The following is a 16,818-nucleotide window of genomic DNA, read 5'->3' on the forward strand; positions in this document are numbered from 1 at the left end:
GAACAGGAACTTTACAGACAGCTTCCGGGACCCAGAAATTCAGAGTCACCCAAGACAAGACAATAGGTGCAGGTTTAGTCTGGACATAAGGTAGGGAAATCCTGATGATTGTACACACTTTTCCTGGCTCCCACAAGCATTCCACCAGTTTGCTGGGCACCATTTGGCTTTCACTGTGCCCCTTTCTGCCAGCTCTTTCATGGACCTGGTGTTGGTTTGCTTGAGAGTGACCCTCGTACATCCCCAGAATGGTGTCCTCCCTGAGGATCTCACACTGGAGGCATTTGTATCCAAGTATGGTTGCAACACTTGGACAGGAGTTATTCCCTCACTAGGGAAATGCAGGTTACCCTTTGGATTTAAACACAGCTGAAGGCTTGCCAGCAACAGCAAGAGGCTGCCAACACCTTGGTGTCCTGAGGGAATCAGCAATGCCCAAAACCTTTTGCAAAGAAGAAAATGCTCAATCCCCACAGCTCTCTGAGAGCCAGGGCACGGAGAGGGGCTGTGAGTGTGATTAGTGATTAGCAGCAAGGCCAAAAGAGAGGGAGGGAGGGAGGGAGGGAGGGAGGGAGGGAAGGAAGGAAGGAAGGAAGGAAGGAAGGAAGGAAGGAAGGAAGGAAGGAAGGAAGGAAGGAAGGAAGGAAGGAAGGAAGGAAGGAAGGAAGGAAGGAAGGAAGGAAGGAAGGAAGGAAGGAAGGAAGGAAGGATCTTCTTCTTCTCCCATAACAACATGTGATTGCTCTGGGGCACAGTGAGGTCCCATGGCCAGGATTGCCCAGGAACCCCCCACCCACATCCCACTTGCCCTTTGGCTTCAGGGGACAAGAACTCTTCCAGCCCTGCACAAGAAGCCTGGCATCTGGGGCCAGATGCAACCCTGGGTTAACTGACCTGGCCTCAGCACAGTGCTCCTCCTCAGCTCTCTGCTTTCCCCACCACATCCTCTTAAAAAACAAGCAAAATCATGGCAGAGTTTCTGCATTCCTGACATGCCACGTAAAGCACAAGGCCACCACCTGGAACCCCTGGCCCATCCTAATCCCAGTTTACTGAAGTCAATAAACAAGGAATTAGTAGCACTTAACTCAGTAACCTCTCTAGACTGGCCACTCTCCCACTTGCAATCAGCAGCTGCTGGAGCTGAAGAGGCTGGATAACAAAAAACATGCATTTCAGCCATTTTATGGGTCTTTGTCTGTGTCTAAGAAACCCTCACCACTCTATTTTAAGGAAGACAGAAACCCAGATTTGGTCAGTACCCTGTACGCTGTCTTTTGATCCCTATTTTTTATACTTCCCTACTGTTTTCACTTAAATCTTGCATGTGGTTTTACACTGAGCCTCTTTCTATTACCAGTGTGCCACCTTCCATGTGGCTTCCTCCTGTGTGCTTGTGTGGCTGTTCCATGGCTGGTGTTGGGCGCCTGCCCCAGCTGAAAGCAAATCAAGTAAAAGAGACATGGTTTGATCTCTGCTGGGATAGCAGAATGGCTTTCTGAGGAGCAGCATGGATGTAGACGTGCCTGAATGACTGGAGAAACTGAACCTCTAACATCCAGTGCAACTGCTGATGAAGGCAGGTTGGATCTGAAATACGCCACTGCCAGAATGGTCCAGGTGGGACATACATCCTAGTCAGTTGTCCCTACTATGGAGCATCAGCTTCTGGTGGATGGCCCCCATGGAAAACTGAGATAACCTATTAAATTGCCATCAAGAGCCGTGTAAGTTAGAGAGCTCTGTAATGTGCAGAAGGGACTTGCTTCTGAGAAACAACTTCCCCAAGGAAAATCTCTTCCCAGTAACAGCTCCTTCCCCATAGTGTGTGAGATGTACGGAGGAGCAAGTGCCCACAGGGAGGGTCACGGTCACGGTACAGCTGCTCTGTGGCCACGGTGGCTGCAACCAGCCAGCAAGGATTTCACTGTATCCCTAATAACCACTGGGCCATAGGTTGGAGCTGCAGGGCAGAGGGACTTTGCACGTTTAGCTCCCTCTTCAAAAACAACAGCAGCGCCACAGCAGTGCAAGGAGGGTGGTCCATGATGGGGAGGGGTCCACGTTTATGCTCACCCCAGGGGGGTTTCAGCAGATGGGAGGGCAAGGCAAGTCTGATGCATATGTATTTTCCAAAGAAAATCATAAGAAAATTGCTTTCTCTCTACACTGTAGTCCCTGTGCTTTCCTAAGGACAGCGAAGGGGGCTTTACTAGGGAAGTGTAACAAGGCAGGTTACAGTCAGCAGAGGGAGAAGCTCCTTCTGCTGTTTCTCCTTGGAGCAGGTCCTGCGAACACCAGCTGTTCCCAACCGCAGCTCCCCGCTGCCTTCTGGTGGCAAAAATGCATTATGGATCTCTCTCCCGGCCCGGGATTCTCCTCCCAAGCCGGCGCCAGGGCACTTGCACAGGGCGTGCGGTTTGGGGCCCCGTCTCACGCCCTTCCTGGCCTCGCCTGCCCTCCCGTCCCTGCAGAGCCGTACTGAAGTTCCGCATCTTTTCTGCAGAAAAAGGCTCCATTCTGTGCCAGGAAGGAAGGGGATAAACAAACCCTGTGTTTTGAAGGCTCCAACTCTGCCTCCAGAAATGAGACGTGTCTCCAACGCTTCTCTCCCACACAGGAGCTCCAAGATCTTGGCAGCCCTTTGTCAACATCCCCAAAAAGTGCAGGCACCTCCGAAGCTTAGGATGCCCAGGGTTAGCTGGTCAGGAATGGTGAGAGGACTTCCATTCCTGGTTGCTGGGAGCAAACCAGCCAGCAGTGAAGGGCTTATAGGATTTGCTGCTGCTTGTATTTGTGATAGACATCTCCTAGGAAAGGATTAGCTGCGGGGTCCGGAGGTGGTCCCGCGCCTGCCTGGCCTCCGAAGGCCAGCAGGAACAAAGAGTGTGCTGAGGACTTTGTCACTGCCGGAGCGCCAAGCTGCGCTGTGCCCGGGGGCAGCAGTGAGTCGGCACAGATGTGGCAGCATGATGAAGAGGGGGACCACGGCAAGCCCCTGCTTCCAGCCCACTGCATGGGGCTCTGTGTGGTGAAGGTGACCTTGGAGGGTCCAACCTGTTATTCCTCAGTGTTTTCTTGCATTGCTGTGGCTGGCAAAACCAAAATAATATTACAGTGAGGTGTGCATTCCCTCCCGTGGTTACAGAGGAAAATTTACTGTCAATTACTTGTTGTCAGTCTGAACTCTTGTCCAAAAAGTGTCTAGAAATGGGCAAAAAGTGTGCACTGTGGAGATGTACTGGAGGTTTCTTTTATGGGAGTGTCTATGTTTTTATTGTATCTCACCCAGGAGGCCCTTGAAGTGTAGGGTGAATCTGAGACACAGCCTGTAGTGTCCTTATTATCTTTGTAGACAATTGAAAACTCTTCGGGTGGAAAACTAAGGCTGTCCACATCATCAGCAATCACCTTGAGAACCCTGCAGTCCTACCCTGCACCAGAGGGCACTGCTTTGCAGCTGCTTGTTCATGACATAGTAGAGACAAGGGCCCTGATGACTGGATTAACACCAAACATTTCTGCCCATTCTGACTCATTCCAAGGCAATAGCAGAGCCTGTCCTGCAGGCTCACCCACCGAGTTTGAACCTTTTTTAAAAGCAGATTTAGGCAAGTGCGTGTCAACCAAAGAAGACAATAAGTGGGAATCTGGGATCCACAGGTTTTTCTTCCAGTTCTGAGTAAGGAGAGTGACAGCATAGCCCTAAGGGTGTTACGTTCTTGCTGTTCTTTACTGTCCTGATCTTAGCTTCACCCCAGTCTCTTGTGCAGCTGACTGGAAAGCTGGAGATTGTTAAAACCCCCAAACCATGCCCATTCTAACAGTGTTTCCAGGGAAAGTGGGAGAGATTGTGCAGCAGCACTGTGGCTGTGTGCAAGTGCAACAAGTGGTGCAGTATTCTCTGCAGAGTTAAGAGGTACAGAAACCCAAGGGAATGCGGAGGTGGGGATTTATTTCAGAACTGGCTGGCTATTAAAGCAAGTAGAAGTTGGGGGTGAGAGAATTCTTTTGTTATTTGGACAGATAGGGAAATTAAGGTGGTCTAGTCAGTCACAGAAAATGCTTGGCATGAGAGGGAAAGGAATGGTTAAGGTTACACAAGTGAAACATGTCAACCTTTGCTTTCATTTTCAAGTCAAATAGCTCAGAATTAGATCTTATCACTCAAGACTTGAATTAATCATGGGGCAAGTATTTTAACTGAAAGAAATAGATCAATTATAAAGGCAAGCTGCTACTAAGCTCAATGGAAACTCAAAAGAATGAGGAGGAATGAAGAGAAAGATCTGATTAAGATTAATAAAAATATCATCTGCGCCTTAGGGAATGTTGGTATTCTCAAACACAAATTCCAAAGTCAAGAATATGGTGCTTTAGTTTTCCATCAAGACACTGGAAATAAAAATATACATAATAAAAAATCTACCTGTATGAGTCTGGTTAAGAAACCCTGTATTAAGGATGAAGAAGATCACTGTTACGATAAATGATAAATTCTGAAATTGTTGATCATTTGAGGACTTTGGAGTGATTTTAACAAATTTTCACAGGAGTAAAAGAAGTGTTCTGCAGATGGTAGCTGACTGTGTCAATCTATTGTAAATATTGAACCTTTGGAAACGATAGGTGGAGATTTTTCTGTTTGCTTTAGTAATAACTTAAACACTGGTCCCTGATAAGTGCTGTACCAACAGATTGGATTCGTTTTGGATCTCAGCAAGTGCTGAACAAAAGCACTAAATTGTGATGTGAAACAGCGAATACCAGCACTCACAGCAGGGCTTTCAAATAGCACAGCCCAGGCTCCTGTGTGCTGTGCTGAACCTGCTTTGCCTCCCCAGATCCTGGATAAAGGCTGCTCCAATCCCGCAGCCTGGGAGGCAGGGAATGGATGCTATTCCGCATACTGAAGCTGGCTTAGTCAGCAGGCATCAAGCCCTGACTTGGCACTGAGAATTCTCCTAGGAGAATGGCCTAGGAGTGGCCACCCTCAGGACATGTCAAGTTAGGCAGCATCCCAGACCTGTGCAGTATGGAGCAGATAGGTGGATGTGGCAGAAAGGCTACAAGAAATGAAAACCCGCCTCTCCCACACTCACATCTTGCTCCCATGATCTCTAGTTGCTGCTGTCTCCCTGGTCTTGAGCCAGCAGGAGATGTGGAGGCTGGCTCTGTTTAATTTCTGCTTTGGAGGTGGGAGAAGAAACAGAGCCTGTTTGTGTTCCTCTGTGCTCAGTGCTATGTGACCCAGGCGGCCTCTTCACTCTGCTTCCAGTGCACTTGCAGCCTCCCAGCTGCAGCAGGGTGTGCATGCCCCTCACTGGGGGTGTCCCACCCTCTACCTGGGCTCCATTCCCTGCCCAGCACATCACTTGGGACATCTTCTGGGGGTATGACAGTGAATGAGTTCAAAGAGCACTCCAAACAATCTGCTCTCATCCACAGGGTTTGCCTTTGATTCATTCTGAAGATGTATTTTAAAACTTTTTGACACTGCTGACATCAGTGGAGTTCTACAGAAACATCAGTCAGTTTCCTGCCCTTAGTGCCTTCTGCTCTTGCACAAGTTTGTCCATGGGCCTCTGTGGTCACCAGACACTCTGTGGGCTTGCCCTCTGTATTTGTCTGGCTGGGCTGTGCCCCAGTGTTATGGACAGGGTGACACAGGGCAGGACACTCAGGAGGACTCAAGTTTGGGCACAGTCCCACAGCACTAAGCAAGGAGAGAAGAGCATGTCCAGTGGGGACCTATGGCAGACCTCCCCCCAAACCATCTCCTTTCCCTCAACTCCATGTGGAACAGAACTTTGGTATGAAAAGTCACCATAAAGCAGAGGGACCAGTGCCTTCCTGATTGCCCCAGGAACACCTGGGCACAGCAACACCTCCCCACTTAAGTGAATTCCCTGACTTTCCCTGTTTCTTACAAGCCAAGGGTCTCTTTTTTGCAGGAGACCTATTAGGAATTCCAGGCTTTCCCCTGGAAAATGTCTCCTTAGATCTGTCCTCACTCTGCCCCTCTCCAATGCCTTGCCCAGCTTTAACTCATAACCAGCTAGGGCCAGCCAGCATCTGGGTGTGCTGATCTAAACTAGATAGAAATGCTGAACAGCTCTATTTCTTCACCTCTGTAATTTAGGAAAAGCAAAGCTGCACTTCATGACCACTCTTCAGCCTTTGATGTATTCTGATGTACCCTGTATACTTGTAATTTTTTTCCCCACATCATTATAGGATAATACTAAGTGTATGTTGACATAAGAGCTTCCGAAGATGTTTGAAAGGCTTGTTTGTCCCTCTGCAAAGGGAAATCCTCCCCCTCCCTGACATATGCACTTATTGCTCCAGAGATTTATTCTTGAAGCCAGCCACTTTCTGGCATTGTTCCTTTTTGCTTATTAGCTATTCCTGACTTTCTGTTGAACAGGAGGTAGGAAAATTGGCCAAACAAATGGAAAAGGCTTTCTTTGTGTGACAATAACACAAGACAAGGCGGGGCAAGAGAGACATTTAATTAATACTTTTAACAGATGTTAATCATAAATGAAGGGGTATAATTCATTTGCATGTACCAGTGCCTTTGGATGAGGAATTAAGGGAAGAGTTTTGGCATTATTTTAATACTGATGTGCCCTCCAGTCAGACTTAATGTGCAAATGGATAAAGCTTACTAAACTCCATTAGAAGAAAGCTTTAAAAAAAAATTCTCCAAACTATCCCTAAATAAATGAGTATATATATTCATTTATGTGGTTTTCCAAAGACTCAGCTTTCCATCTTGCTTTCTAGAAAATTACTTTTTATGTTTTCCCTGTTTGATCCTCAAAGTGAAGCCATTCACCTTTACTGAGATGAGAAGTGCTGTCAATAGGTGCTTGGCTTGGTCCTGGTCCATGCAGAAGCGTTCAAGCAGCCCAGAGACTGGTTTGGCCCCTAGAAATTTTGCTATAACTAAATATTTGTGAATATTTTTGTGACTCTTTGATCTGCCATAGATATATAAATGCCAGAAATATGGTCTGAAATTGGTCTGGATGAACAGGGTAAGGCACATCTCCAATATACACTGAGTTTGTACTCCAAGAGATGAGTTGTATAATGCCAATCTGGATGTTGCTGACAAAACCAACCACCGGCTCTTTTACCTCTGGGTAGACGCTCATTTTAGGAAGACCTGATAATTCTTGTCATGCAAAGTTCTTATGGTTTTTTCAAAATGCAGAACCCAGAACACATTTCAATGTGGTCAGGAGATCTGATCCAGCTTATGACTTGCTCTGTGTCCTGTTGGGAATCACAGAGCAGAAATTGTCTATTTCAAGCAGCTATCCCCACTTCCACGTGGCCAGTTTTGCATTCCTAACAAGGAAAATAATGAATTCTTTTTTCCTCTGACATATTTTTAGCATGTCCTTCCTTACACAGATAGAAAATCCACGAATTCCAGGAAAATCTCAACACATGTAGGTCTGAGTTTAAGAGAAGTCTCCATGGGAATGGGAGGTCAGGAGGGCACATCACCAGCTCTACCACCCCACCCCAAGGAATTGTACTTAAACAGACTGAGTTGCTCAGGGCTGAGCTCTCTTTCTTTCTCTAGAGAAATTCTTTCCTCTCTGTGAGGAAAAATTCTTTTGAATGAACCCTCTCCTCTTTTTTTCTTTCTGGCTGTTACAAAGACAGTAACTGTTTTCACAAGCAGTCCCACAGTCATGGGTTTGGATGTACATAGTGTCTGCAAAAGGATTCGGAAGGAAAAGAAGCACAAGTACGACCTGCATTAGAAAATATTTCCCTATTTGTGCAATAGGATTGGAAGAACGAGGCACCTCCATGCTTCACAGCTGAAGGGTGAGTTGCTCATCTGCAAAATGTTCTCCCTTCCACTGACAGAAAGCTCTTGAGCTGTTGTACGCTCCTGAAATATATTTCCAGGGGATGCTACTGCATGTAACAGTGCTGGACTCAGCACTGCTGGCTTCTCCTTGCCCTGCTGCTCTGGGCAAGTAATAGGTGCTCTAAGCCCTGTGGATGCTTCAAAACTCATCCAAGGCATTGTGTTGATCATTTTTCTTCCCAAGATTATTTTTAATCCCTATTGGTGTTGCCGTACAGCTAAGAGTGTATCCCTACAGTGAAAATTAGGAGTCAGAAAGGATTATTGACTGCAAGAAGAGGTGGGAGAAGCAACCATGGGCACAGAGAAATGCCTGCAGTGCTGACTCAGTGGGAGGTGTGAGGACTTTGGTCTGTGCCCTCTGACTGGGGCCACATTCACACAGCATATCCTGGAGTGCAGAGCCAGGGAGTGGGAGGGGGGTGCAGCATTTCAGTAGCTCCTGCTCAGCAAATCCACCCTGAGGTGCACCTGGGACTGCAAGACTTGTCTTTGCCTAGAGGGGTGTCTGTGTCACTTCAGAGGATGAGATATCACAATATGCTGCAGTCCATGGGTGCAGAGGCTGCCCACCCATGACAAGTCTGTCACCCAGGGGCATTTGGTGCTGGGACTGGGGTACTTGTACCTGTTCCTTGTAAACACTGAGGGAGAATGGAAAATAAAATGAGTTCTGATGGTGAGAAACAGGGACAAAAAAAGGTTGTGCTCTTCAAAAGTTTAAAAACAGCTTGAAAAAATATGCTTATGGAGGAGGGAGGAGGAGGGGGGAGACATCTGTGCTTGTTTATTCATTCATATTTCTGTTGGCCTTTATTATATTTAGATCATGCTAGATGATGACAGAAAATGATGCTAGAAGTATTTTGTGTTTAGTGATGATCTGGAGAGCAGGAATGCTCTGTGGCAGCCTATGCAGCTCCTCCTGGCCCAGATTCCATTGCACACATTTGACACTGTTGATACAGCTCACAGTGCACTGTCATCTGATGGAGGTGTAAGCTCAAATCTTTTCTGCTTAGTTGTTTTCTTTATTTTCTGTCACTAGCAGGCTGTTATCAGACAGGAGCAAAGGGAAATCAAACATCATTAAGCACTGCAAGACCTCTGCCCTTCTTAAGGTGACACAGGGGAGTTCTTAATTTCTTTGACAACTAAATAGACACAATGTTCGTCAGTCATATTTCTAAAGAGTCACTGCAACGAAAAAAGTTCAATTCTGAAATAAAGGAATTAATCTTAGAGTTGGTGTTTGAAAAACAATGGGGTGTGTATTTGCTATTTTGAAAAACACCAAGCTGGGACATTGTTATAGCCATTTTGGGTGCCTTTATAGCTTATAGAGAGGCAGAAAACCAGAACCAGCATATTGCTTCTTAGAAAGCTTATCAAAGACATCAGGTGTACAATGTAATTTCTGTAAACTGCTGTAATATAACTTTCTATAACAGTGGTGTTCAACGGTCACTTTGTCTTAACCTGCTTTCCTTTTTCCCTGGTCTGATGGGAGAATTCATTGAATGAAGAGAGAGGAAGGAAACAAAGCTGGTGGTCCCAGCAGCTTCTGTCTGTGCCAGCTGTTGTGCTGTTAGATGGGGAACCAAACAAATGGGTCTCTTCTGACATGTGAAAATGTAATTTTCTTTTTGCTATGTCCTGATGAATTCTGCAGGTTTTTCCCCACAAAGAGCTCACTCTGGTGTTTATGTTGAGAATTGGTTGTGCTGAGGATTGGTCAGAAGTCTTAAATGCACATCTCCCAGCCTTTCTGGGATGAGGGCTGCCTCTGAAACCCCCTTGGTGTCTGGCAGTCATTCTGCAGGACCATCCCCAGATAAAATATCAGTGTGCAGGACAGCTCTAGAGACATTTTATACTTTATCACATTCTTTCTTACCCTCTCAGAGTGTTTTTCACACAGGGTCTCAGTGTTGTGGCCATAAGTCATTCTCTGTGCCCAACACATGCTAACCAGAGCCTGTGTAGGATTATGTACACAGGGATATGTACCTTGGAATGTTGCCTGTGCTCTGGTGTGACACAACAGCCCAAGCAGAGCTTTGGTTTCTCCTGCAACATCAGCAGAGGGGATGTGCCCTAGCCTAAAGCAGATGCCCTGGAGGGAGTGGGTTAGTGGGCTATTGACTTTTGTCCATCCATTCAGCTCCAGTTTCCTTATCTCTTACATTTGTCAGTCTACTGTCTTTTCCACTTCCTCTTAACTCTGTTCCTGGAAAAGGGCGGGGTGGGAAAGGAAATACTCCATTAAACCTGTCTCCACTGATTTCCATTTCCATAGTGCGTATGATAATGGGCACCAGGCTGCTCCTGGATGTCAATACCACTGACTAAATGTTTGCTTTGTTCAATTAGAACAAGCCTAGGCTGCCAGATACCATTGCAAACTGCCATATCAGCAAGGACTGAACCTGGCCAGAGGAACTTCTGACCAAGGAACAAGATTTTCTAGGTTCTGGAGAAGTCAGTATGTTTGATCAGATTCATTGGCTGGCTGCCGTGACAATCCTGGGAGTCCTGGAGCAAGGTAGGGACCATTGGGTGTGTGTGCTCAAGTACTGGCTGAATCAATCTACTGTAACTCCACTGATTTTCTTTTGTTTTCATATTTAATGTCTCCTGTCGCACTGGCACTTCATTGTTTTTCTGAGAGGGAACTGATATCTTGTTTGGGTTCTGGAGAGCATTCAACCAAATGAGTGCAGGGGAAGCCCTTTCTCTGAACTGACCTACTCCCTCCACTCAGAATTTTTTTGGTAGATCTTTCCCTCTGCAAACATGTAGAATTTCCCTCTTTAGGCTTACAGCAGCTCCTGAAGTGCATGTAGATGTGAGCATACAAAGAGCTCTGCTGTGTGAAAAGGTGGAAGTATGGGCTGTGGTGGGCCACATGGAACATCTCCCAGCCACAGGTCCACATTGCATGCCAATTTAATTCAGTATCTGGTTGGCTTATCTGTGGCATCAGTTCCATCCCTAAACAGATCTCAGAATTTAGAAGAGGAAAAAGTTAAAAGAATGAAAAGCCTTGAAATTGTCAGTAATAAAGTGCATCTGAACTGTGTAACAATTTTACCATCTGCTGATTATACAAGAAAGCAGATAATACTGGTAGTACATTACTTGCTTCACTATAGCTCTGGGTCATTCCTTTTTCTTATCTAAAAGGTACCTGGGATTTTATTCAAACTTTCTCTGCTGTGTGGAGGTGTGGGGTTAGGAGGAGACTGCAGATCTTTTTCCCCAGCCTCTGGCCAGCTCCTGACTCCACCGTGCCCAGCCATAGGACTGACCACTGCTACTTTTCTCTCTTTTGCTGCAGCCTACTTCTTCCTCCAGGTGATCTATGCTAGGAGGTTGTTTGGCATTTCACCTCCAAAGATCTCAGGCCCTCCTGAATTTGAAAGGATCTTTCGAGCACAGTAAGAAACTCCTCTTACTTGATGTTTGTCAGGTCTCATGTAACTGCACTGCCTTTCCCCTGCTTTGCAATTCTTTTCCTGAAACTGTAATTAAGCAATTACCTCCCTCAAGGTTTATCAATGGCTTGAAGAGTCAACACCAGGATTGAGTTGGCTCTTGAGTCCTAAACCAGCCATTGCTGATAGAAAGCACACAGGAATCTCTGCTGTACGGTGAAGGGCTCCTAAAGACCTAACCCTTGGTGCCTGACACTTAGACTGGTTTTATCCAAGTGGTGCCAAACCTCAGGCAGCTTCAGCCCTGCTCTGAATTTCACTCACTGTGAAATACAAGTTCCCAGAGAGATCTCAGCTGGTGCTGGGATGAGGATAACCCAGCATCTCTGCTGTGACTTCTGTGCTAGGGCTGCAGTGGGGAGGGAGGAGCTTTCATATTGTTGTAGGTGACCACTGGAAAAAAAGCAACTGAATAGCTTGAGCTGGATCCCCTCAGCCATCCCCTTCTTTGCTCCTTCACTAGCCTAGACTCAGCTTCATCCAGCATCTTTTGGTGCTACTGTGCTTTTGGGAGGATAGGGCATGGCATACAAACAATCCCAAGAGTTATGTGCTCCCTCCAACTCCTGCACAAAGCCCAGGCTGCTCTGGCCTTATGTACTTTAGGGACAGACCTTCCCTACAGCCTGGGGCTTTGGGGCATCTACAGCAGGGTTTGAGCTGCAGCACTTGGGAAGCAGCTGTGGGAGTGGTTCATGGAGCCTTTCTGTGCACAGTCTGACCTGGGAATCTTTTACTTAATTTCTTGTGACCTGGAGACCCTGTTCTTTCCATTGTTTAATTTCTGTGAATAAAGCTGGGACAGGAACTGGAGCCTGGAGGCTTTTTATGACAACATTAGTTCTAAAAAGCAAAAGTCTCCAGTGTCTGGAAATTGCTAGGGGAAGCAAAAGAAGAAGAGCTTCCTTCCTTTCCCTAGTTTATGACCTTTCTCTTTCCTGGCAGGGTGAACTCCTCTGAGTATTTTCCCATCTTCCTGGCACTTCTGTGGCAGGCTGGACTCTTCTTCCATCAAGGTGAGAATATCCCATTACCTGGTTTGTCACTGAATCTGTTCCTCTGTGTGCTGCCTCAGTCCTCAGGTCCCGCTCAACTTCTGAACAACAAATTAAGAAGTAATTTTGTCTCTGATGGAATGGTAGAGCCAGATGACACAGAGTCTCTATTCCTTCACTTTGGGCTACGTCCTTGGTTCTGAGTAGCTCTGAAAAGCTTTTGGAGATGGTCACTGTAATCTCTCCTAAACACAGGTCTGGCTGCAGCCTTGGGTCTGCTCTATCTCTACGCCCGCTACTGCTACTTTATGGGATACAAGGCATCATCCTCAGAAAGGTAAACACACTCACACACACTCTTGCATGCTCTTACACGCAGCTACACCCTCTTGCACACTCTTACACACAGTTACACACACAGTTACACACATGCATTCACACACAGCAGCCCTCAGGGGACTACACAGTAACTCCTGGGGGGTTGTTTTTGGAAACATAATGTGCTTTGGGAAAACTCAAGACACTTGGGTGCTCTAGGGCTCCTGCATGGCTCAGCCTTGTCTCTGAGGCATAATGTGAACATGGACACAGGGCTGAGACACAGATACTGGTCAAGGCTGGGGCTGCCCCAAGCCCTTTTAGGTGTGTGTGTTTGCTCCTTTGAGGTGGAAGCAGGGCATGGGACTCCATGCAGGGGGCAGGGGACAGCCAGGGGCTGCCTTTCCACCCGCCTCTGCAGGGAGGAAGGGGCTGTTCCCAGGAGGGAAGCTCAGTGTCAGCAGCTGTCTCTCTCCCGCCAGACTAGCCCCGATATACTTCAGCGCTGGAGTTCTCTGGATTCTCATTGCAGTGTCAGCCCTGGGCATCCTGCATTTCTTCCTCTCTCACTATGTGGGGCTCAACGTCCTCCAGCTTCTCACAGCATGACCCATTCCTCAGTGTGCTTCACCACTGTCCTCATCTTCAAGTCGTGCTCCCTCTGGCCCACCTTAACAGACTGGCTGCAACTCTACAGCCCTCAATAAGAAATCCACCCTCACCTGAGCTTTTAACACCTCCTTCCTCTCTGTCCAGCACTGGCAGGAGCTGCTGAGCTGTTTAGGAGATATTTTTCCCCCATGCCACTTGGTGTGCCAAGTGCTCCACATCTGGCAGCTCCATCGTGTCTGATGTGGAAACAACAACTCCAAACAAGGACATATAAAAGCAAACTCTTCTCAGTCTGAGTTTCCCTGTGAGTTGCCAAAGAGAAGTGCCATATGTTCCCCATTATCCAGCAGCTCTGCCCTCAGCCCAGGCACAGAACACGCCAGTTTTCCAAGGCCCACACCTAAGAAAAGCATTTGTTTGGAACCAGATGTGGGCTGAGACATAATAAAAGAGGTGAGGGATAAACTGGAGTAGCCACCAACACGTTGTGCAAAAATCTGTTGGTGCCCTCATGCTGGCTATCAGCCACTGCTGTGAATCAGAGTGAGCAAACTCATCACCTCTGCTGTGTGTGCCACTTTGAACTTGGCCCAGTGACAACAGGCACAAATAAAAGGTCTCTGAACTTGCTGTCCTGGGTGTCTCTTTGTGAGTCAGCAGCTAGCAGAGAACAGAAACATGAGTGAGTGCAAGGTGGCTGCCTCTGTTTCCCTGACATGCAATCCAACAAAGCCTGCAACCCTGTGCGCCATGGGAGGAGAGCTCTGAAGAGGGAGGAGCTAATTTTTGGAGATGCTGAGCTCATGGATTGGGTACTGATCCACTCAGCACCAAAAAGGGGTTTACCCAGTGCTCAGGTCCCTCCTGCATCAGGAGGGGCTGGATTTTCATGAGTCCAGTATGCACAATACTGATGCTTTTGGCCACTGGTGCTCATGTTAGTGCCACAGGAAACACCAGCAGTGCTCTGTGTGTCATCATGGGGGGAATTCACAGCAAACCCAGAGAGTGAAAATAATTGCATGAGCATGATGCCAGTCCAAACACATTGTAAAGCCAATTACTCTCCCCTCCTTTTCCCAGCAGTAGGCATATCTGGACTGTAAGAACAAAAGGCAAGGGCTTTTTGGAGGAAATGATGAATTTTTCACATTGTTTCTTTTCCTTCCATGCATTTTAAATTGGCTTCTCCAGCAAAGCATCCAGTCAATTTCCCTTTCAGGCTCTCCTACCTTGGAGTCATGCTGCTGCATTGAAACTGGCAAATGCTGCAGGGCAAAGCTTAAAGCCAAACAAAAATAACTGTACAACCCTTGTCTCTGTGAAGTTTTCAGTGCAGCAGGGCCTCATCCTCACCAAAATCCTCAGGTGTCACAGTAAGATAAACAATAACTTTTTCTCCTGGCATCTTTGGTGACACATTTCAGAAAAGTCTGAGCATAGTTTAACCCTGGCTCTGCCTTAGCAAGGTCAGGGAGGAACAGATTTCACAGTGAGATTTCACTTAGCCTTTGCATTAACAGGTCCTACCATGTCCTGAAGATATTCCCCAGTCCTCACCTTTTTACCAGTATAACCAGTCACCTCCCAGTGAATTAACGCAGAAGGACCAGCCCCGGCTGCTGGTGCAGGTCCTGACTCTGCATCAAAACTCTGCTTTCTAGGGTTGGTCAAAGTGGGTGCTCCTTGGTTCTGTAGACACACTCTGTCTTTTATCCTACATCCAGTTTTCTAAACCTGCTGTATCAGCCTGGAGCCGCTGCCCACCTCAGCCCCGCTTGTGTCCGCTCTGTGTGTGACAGGGCTGCAGGATGACTCAGAGGAGGGAAATTAATGATTCAGCAGTGAGATTGTAGCCGGCTTCTCCCCTTGGATGCACAGAAGACCATTAAAAATCCTGGCACGGCGCAGTCAGGCTCTGGCCTTGGTGGCTGCCAGGCCTGTCACCACTTCTGTGGCAGAACTGCCACCAGTTCTGCCATAGAAAATCTGACAGGCACATCATCAGTCCTTCAAAACGCTGTCAGAGGGGCCATTTCAGGTGCCCTGAGCAGAAGGGAAGCTGCTCCCCTCCACCAGTGCTGCTGTAATTTTCTGCTTCTTCATCAGTCAAAGAAAACCACTTTACACGGATCGATGGTTCAAACAGTCAATGATTTTGGGATTTACTCAATTCATGATGCAGCTGCCCAGCACGCTGTGCTGGTGCTGTATGGCACCAGTGTGCCTGCCTGAACCTGCTGCAGAAGTGCTGAGGGCCCGCTGGGCTGCCACAGGTGTGCTGGGGGCCTGCACCTCCACCCCGGGTCACCGTCCATCCCTCAGGGTGAAAGCCACCCCGTGAACACCAGTTTAAAGGTGATCCAGCCGCCAGCGGCATTGCTGCGCTCCCATGGGCTACGGTCCAGCGCTAAGAGGGAGGGAGAATCCGCCATGGGGGCCAGGCCCAGGCCGTCAGCCCCGCTCCCGCCGGGATTCATGTCCCCGTTCCTCCCAGGATTCGTGCCCGCTCCGCCCGTCCCGGACCCGCCGCTTCTCCCCGGCGTCGGGAGAGGGCGCTGGCGGCCCGCGGCTGAGCGAGGGCGGCCCGGGGGCGGCGGGGCGCCCGGGGGTGTCCAAGGGCAGCGACCACCGACGGCCCCGGGCCCGCCGCCTGTGCCCCAGCCCCACTGGCTGCACCCCGAGAGGTCCCTGGGACAGGCTCACCGGGCAGCAGGCACAGCCACGGCCTCTGGCACTCATCCACGGATCTGCCTTTCTTCGAGTTTCATCCGTGCTGGGCCAGGCTCTGGCTTTAAGGTATTGGGTAGGGGAGTCCTGGAGCCTCGCAGGAATCTCCTGAGGACGCTCACGACAGACATAAAGCAAAGCGCTCTGCGGACTCCAGAGCTCCTTCCTGCTTCCTCCCCTTACGGCTGCCAGTTCATTGCCAGCAGCGGGGAGAAAAAGCGAAAACGTTTGACGCGCGGTGTTTGGAAGGAAATCCACTCTGATAGTGTCACATGCTCCCAGGATAAACAGGCAGCCGGATGGGAGGCCACCAGAGAGCAAAGGAAACCCGCAGAACCAGCGAGAACTTTTTTATCACAAGAGGTACAGAGGCTGAACTTGTAAACAAGCCTCTGTTCCCGGCGGGGCGGGTTCCACGCGAGTGACGGTGGAAGTGCAGAGCTCTGTCCCCGGACAGAGCCGCTGCCACCCGCCGCAGGCACCACCGGAACGCAGGTGTTGCCACCTCCGCGTTCCCACCGCCGCATTCCCAGGATCCCAGCCGGGTTCCTGGAAGGCTTTGGGATCAAGGTGCAGAAGTTTGTAGCTTATTATTTTGAAAACTTCAAGGACACCCACGTGTACTTCCCTATCCGAGACGTGCTGGCCCGTGCCGGATACGGTCTGGTGCGGGCAGCGTCGGCTTTACAAGTTGCCACCAGACCGAAATATTTGGTTCTGGCATGAGGAGGAACAGCACCGGTGTCCCCAAGCCCACGGAAGAGCG

At 48.4% G+C, this 16,818-nt stretch overlaps 1 protein-coding gene across 2 annotated transcripts; it reads left to right on the plus strand.

The window, feature by feature from the left end:
* Positions 1 to 7,580: 7,580 nt before the first annotated feature.
* On the plus strand, positions 7,581 to 13,952 carry LOC132334134 (leukotriene C4 synthase-like). 2 transcript variants are annotated; one of them, XM_059859938.1, is made up of 6 exons: positions 7,581 to 7,854; positions 10,274 to 10,445; positions 11,241 to 11,340; positions 12,343 to 12,413; positions 12,648 to 12,729; positions 13,193 to 13,952. In XM_059859938.1, exons 2-6 carry the CDS (start codon positions 10,388 to 10,390, stop codon positions 13,317 to 13,319), a joined length of 438 nt encoding a protein of 145 aa, XP_059715921.1. In that variant the 5' UTR covers positions 7,581 to 7,854; positions 10,274 to 10,387; the 3' UTR covers positions 13,320 to 13,952. The 2 variants fall into 2 exon arrangements, with proteins under 2 accessions (XP_059715921.1, XP_059715920.1); XM_059859937.1 differs by lacking the exon at positions 7,581 to 7,854 and having other exon boundaries at positions 9,901 to 10,445.
* The last annotated feature ends 2,866 nt before the right edge of the window (positions 13,953 to 16,818 follow it).

Source organism: Haemorhous mexicanus, chromosome 15, assembly GCF_027477595.1.
Source record: "Haemorhous mexicanus isolate bHaeMex1 chromosome 15, bHaeMex1.pri, whole genome shotgun sequence".
NCBI classification, from domain to species: domain Eukaryota; kingdom Metazoa; phylum Chordata; class Aves; order Passeriformes; family Fringillidae; genus Haemorhous; species Haemorhous mexicanus.

What these genes read in the sequence shown, in the direction of transcription:
- LOC132334134 (XM_059859938.1), top strand. Translation starts at nt 10,388, where the DNA reads ATGTTTGATCAGATTCATTGGCTGGCTGCCGTGACAATCCTGGGAGTC. An exon ending in TGGACTCTTCTTCCATCAAG is followed by an intron (nt 12,414 to 12,647) that starts GTGAGAATATCC and finishes TCCTAAACACAG; the next exon opens with GTCTGGCTGCAGCCTTGGGT. An exon ending in AAGGCATCATCCTCAGAAAG is followed by an intron (nt 12,730 to 13,192) that starts GTAAACACACTC and finishes CTCTCCCGCCAG; the next exon opens with ACTAGCCCCGATATACTTCA.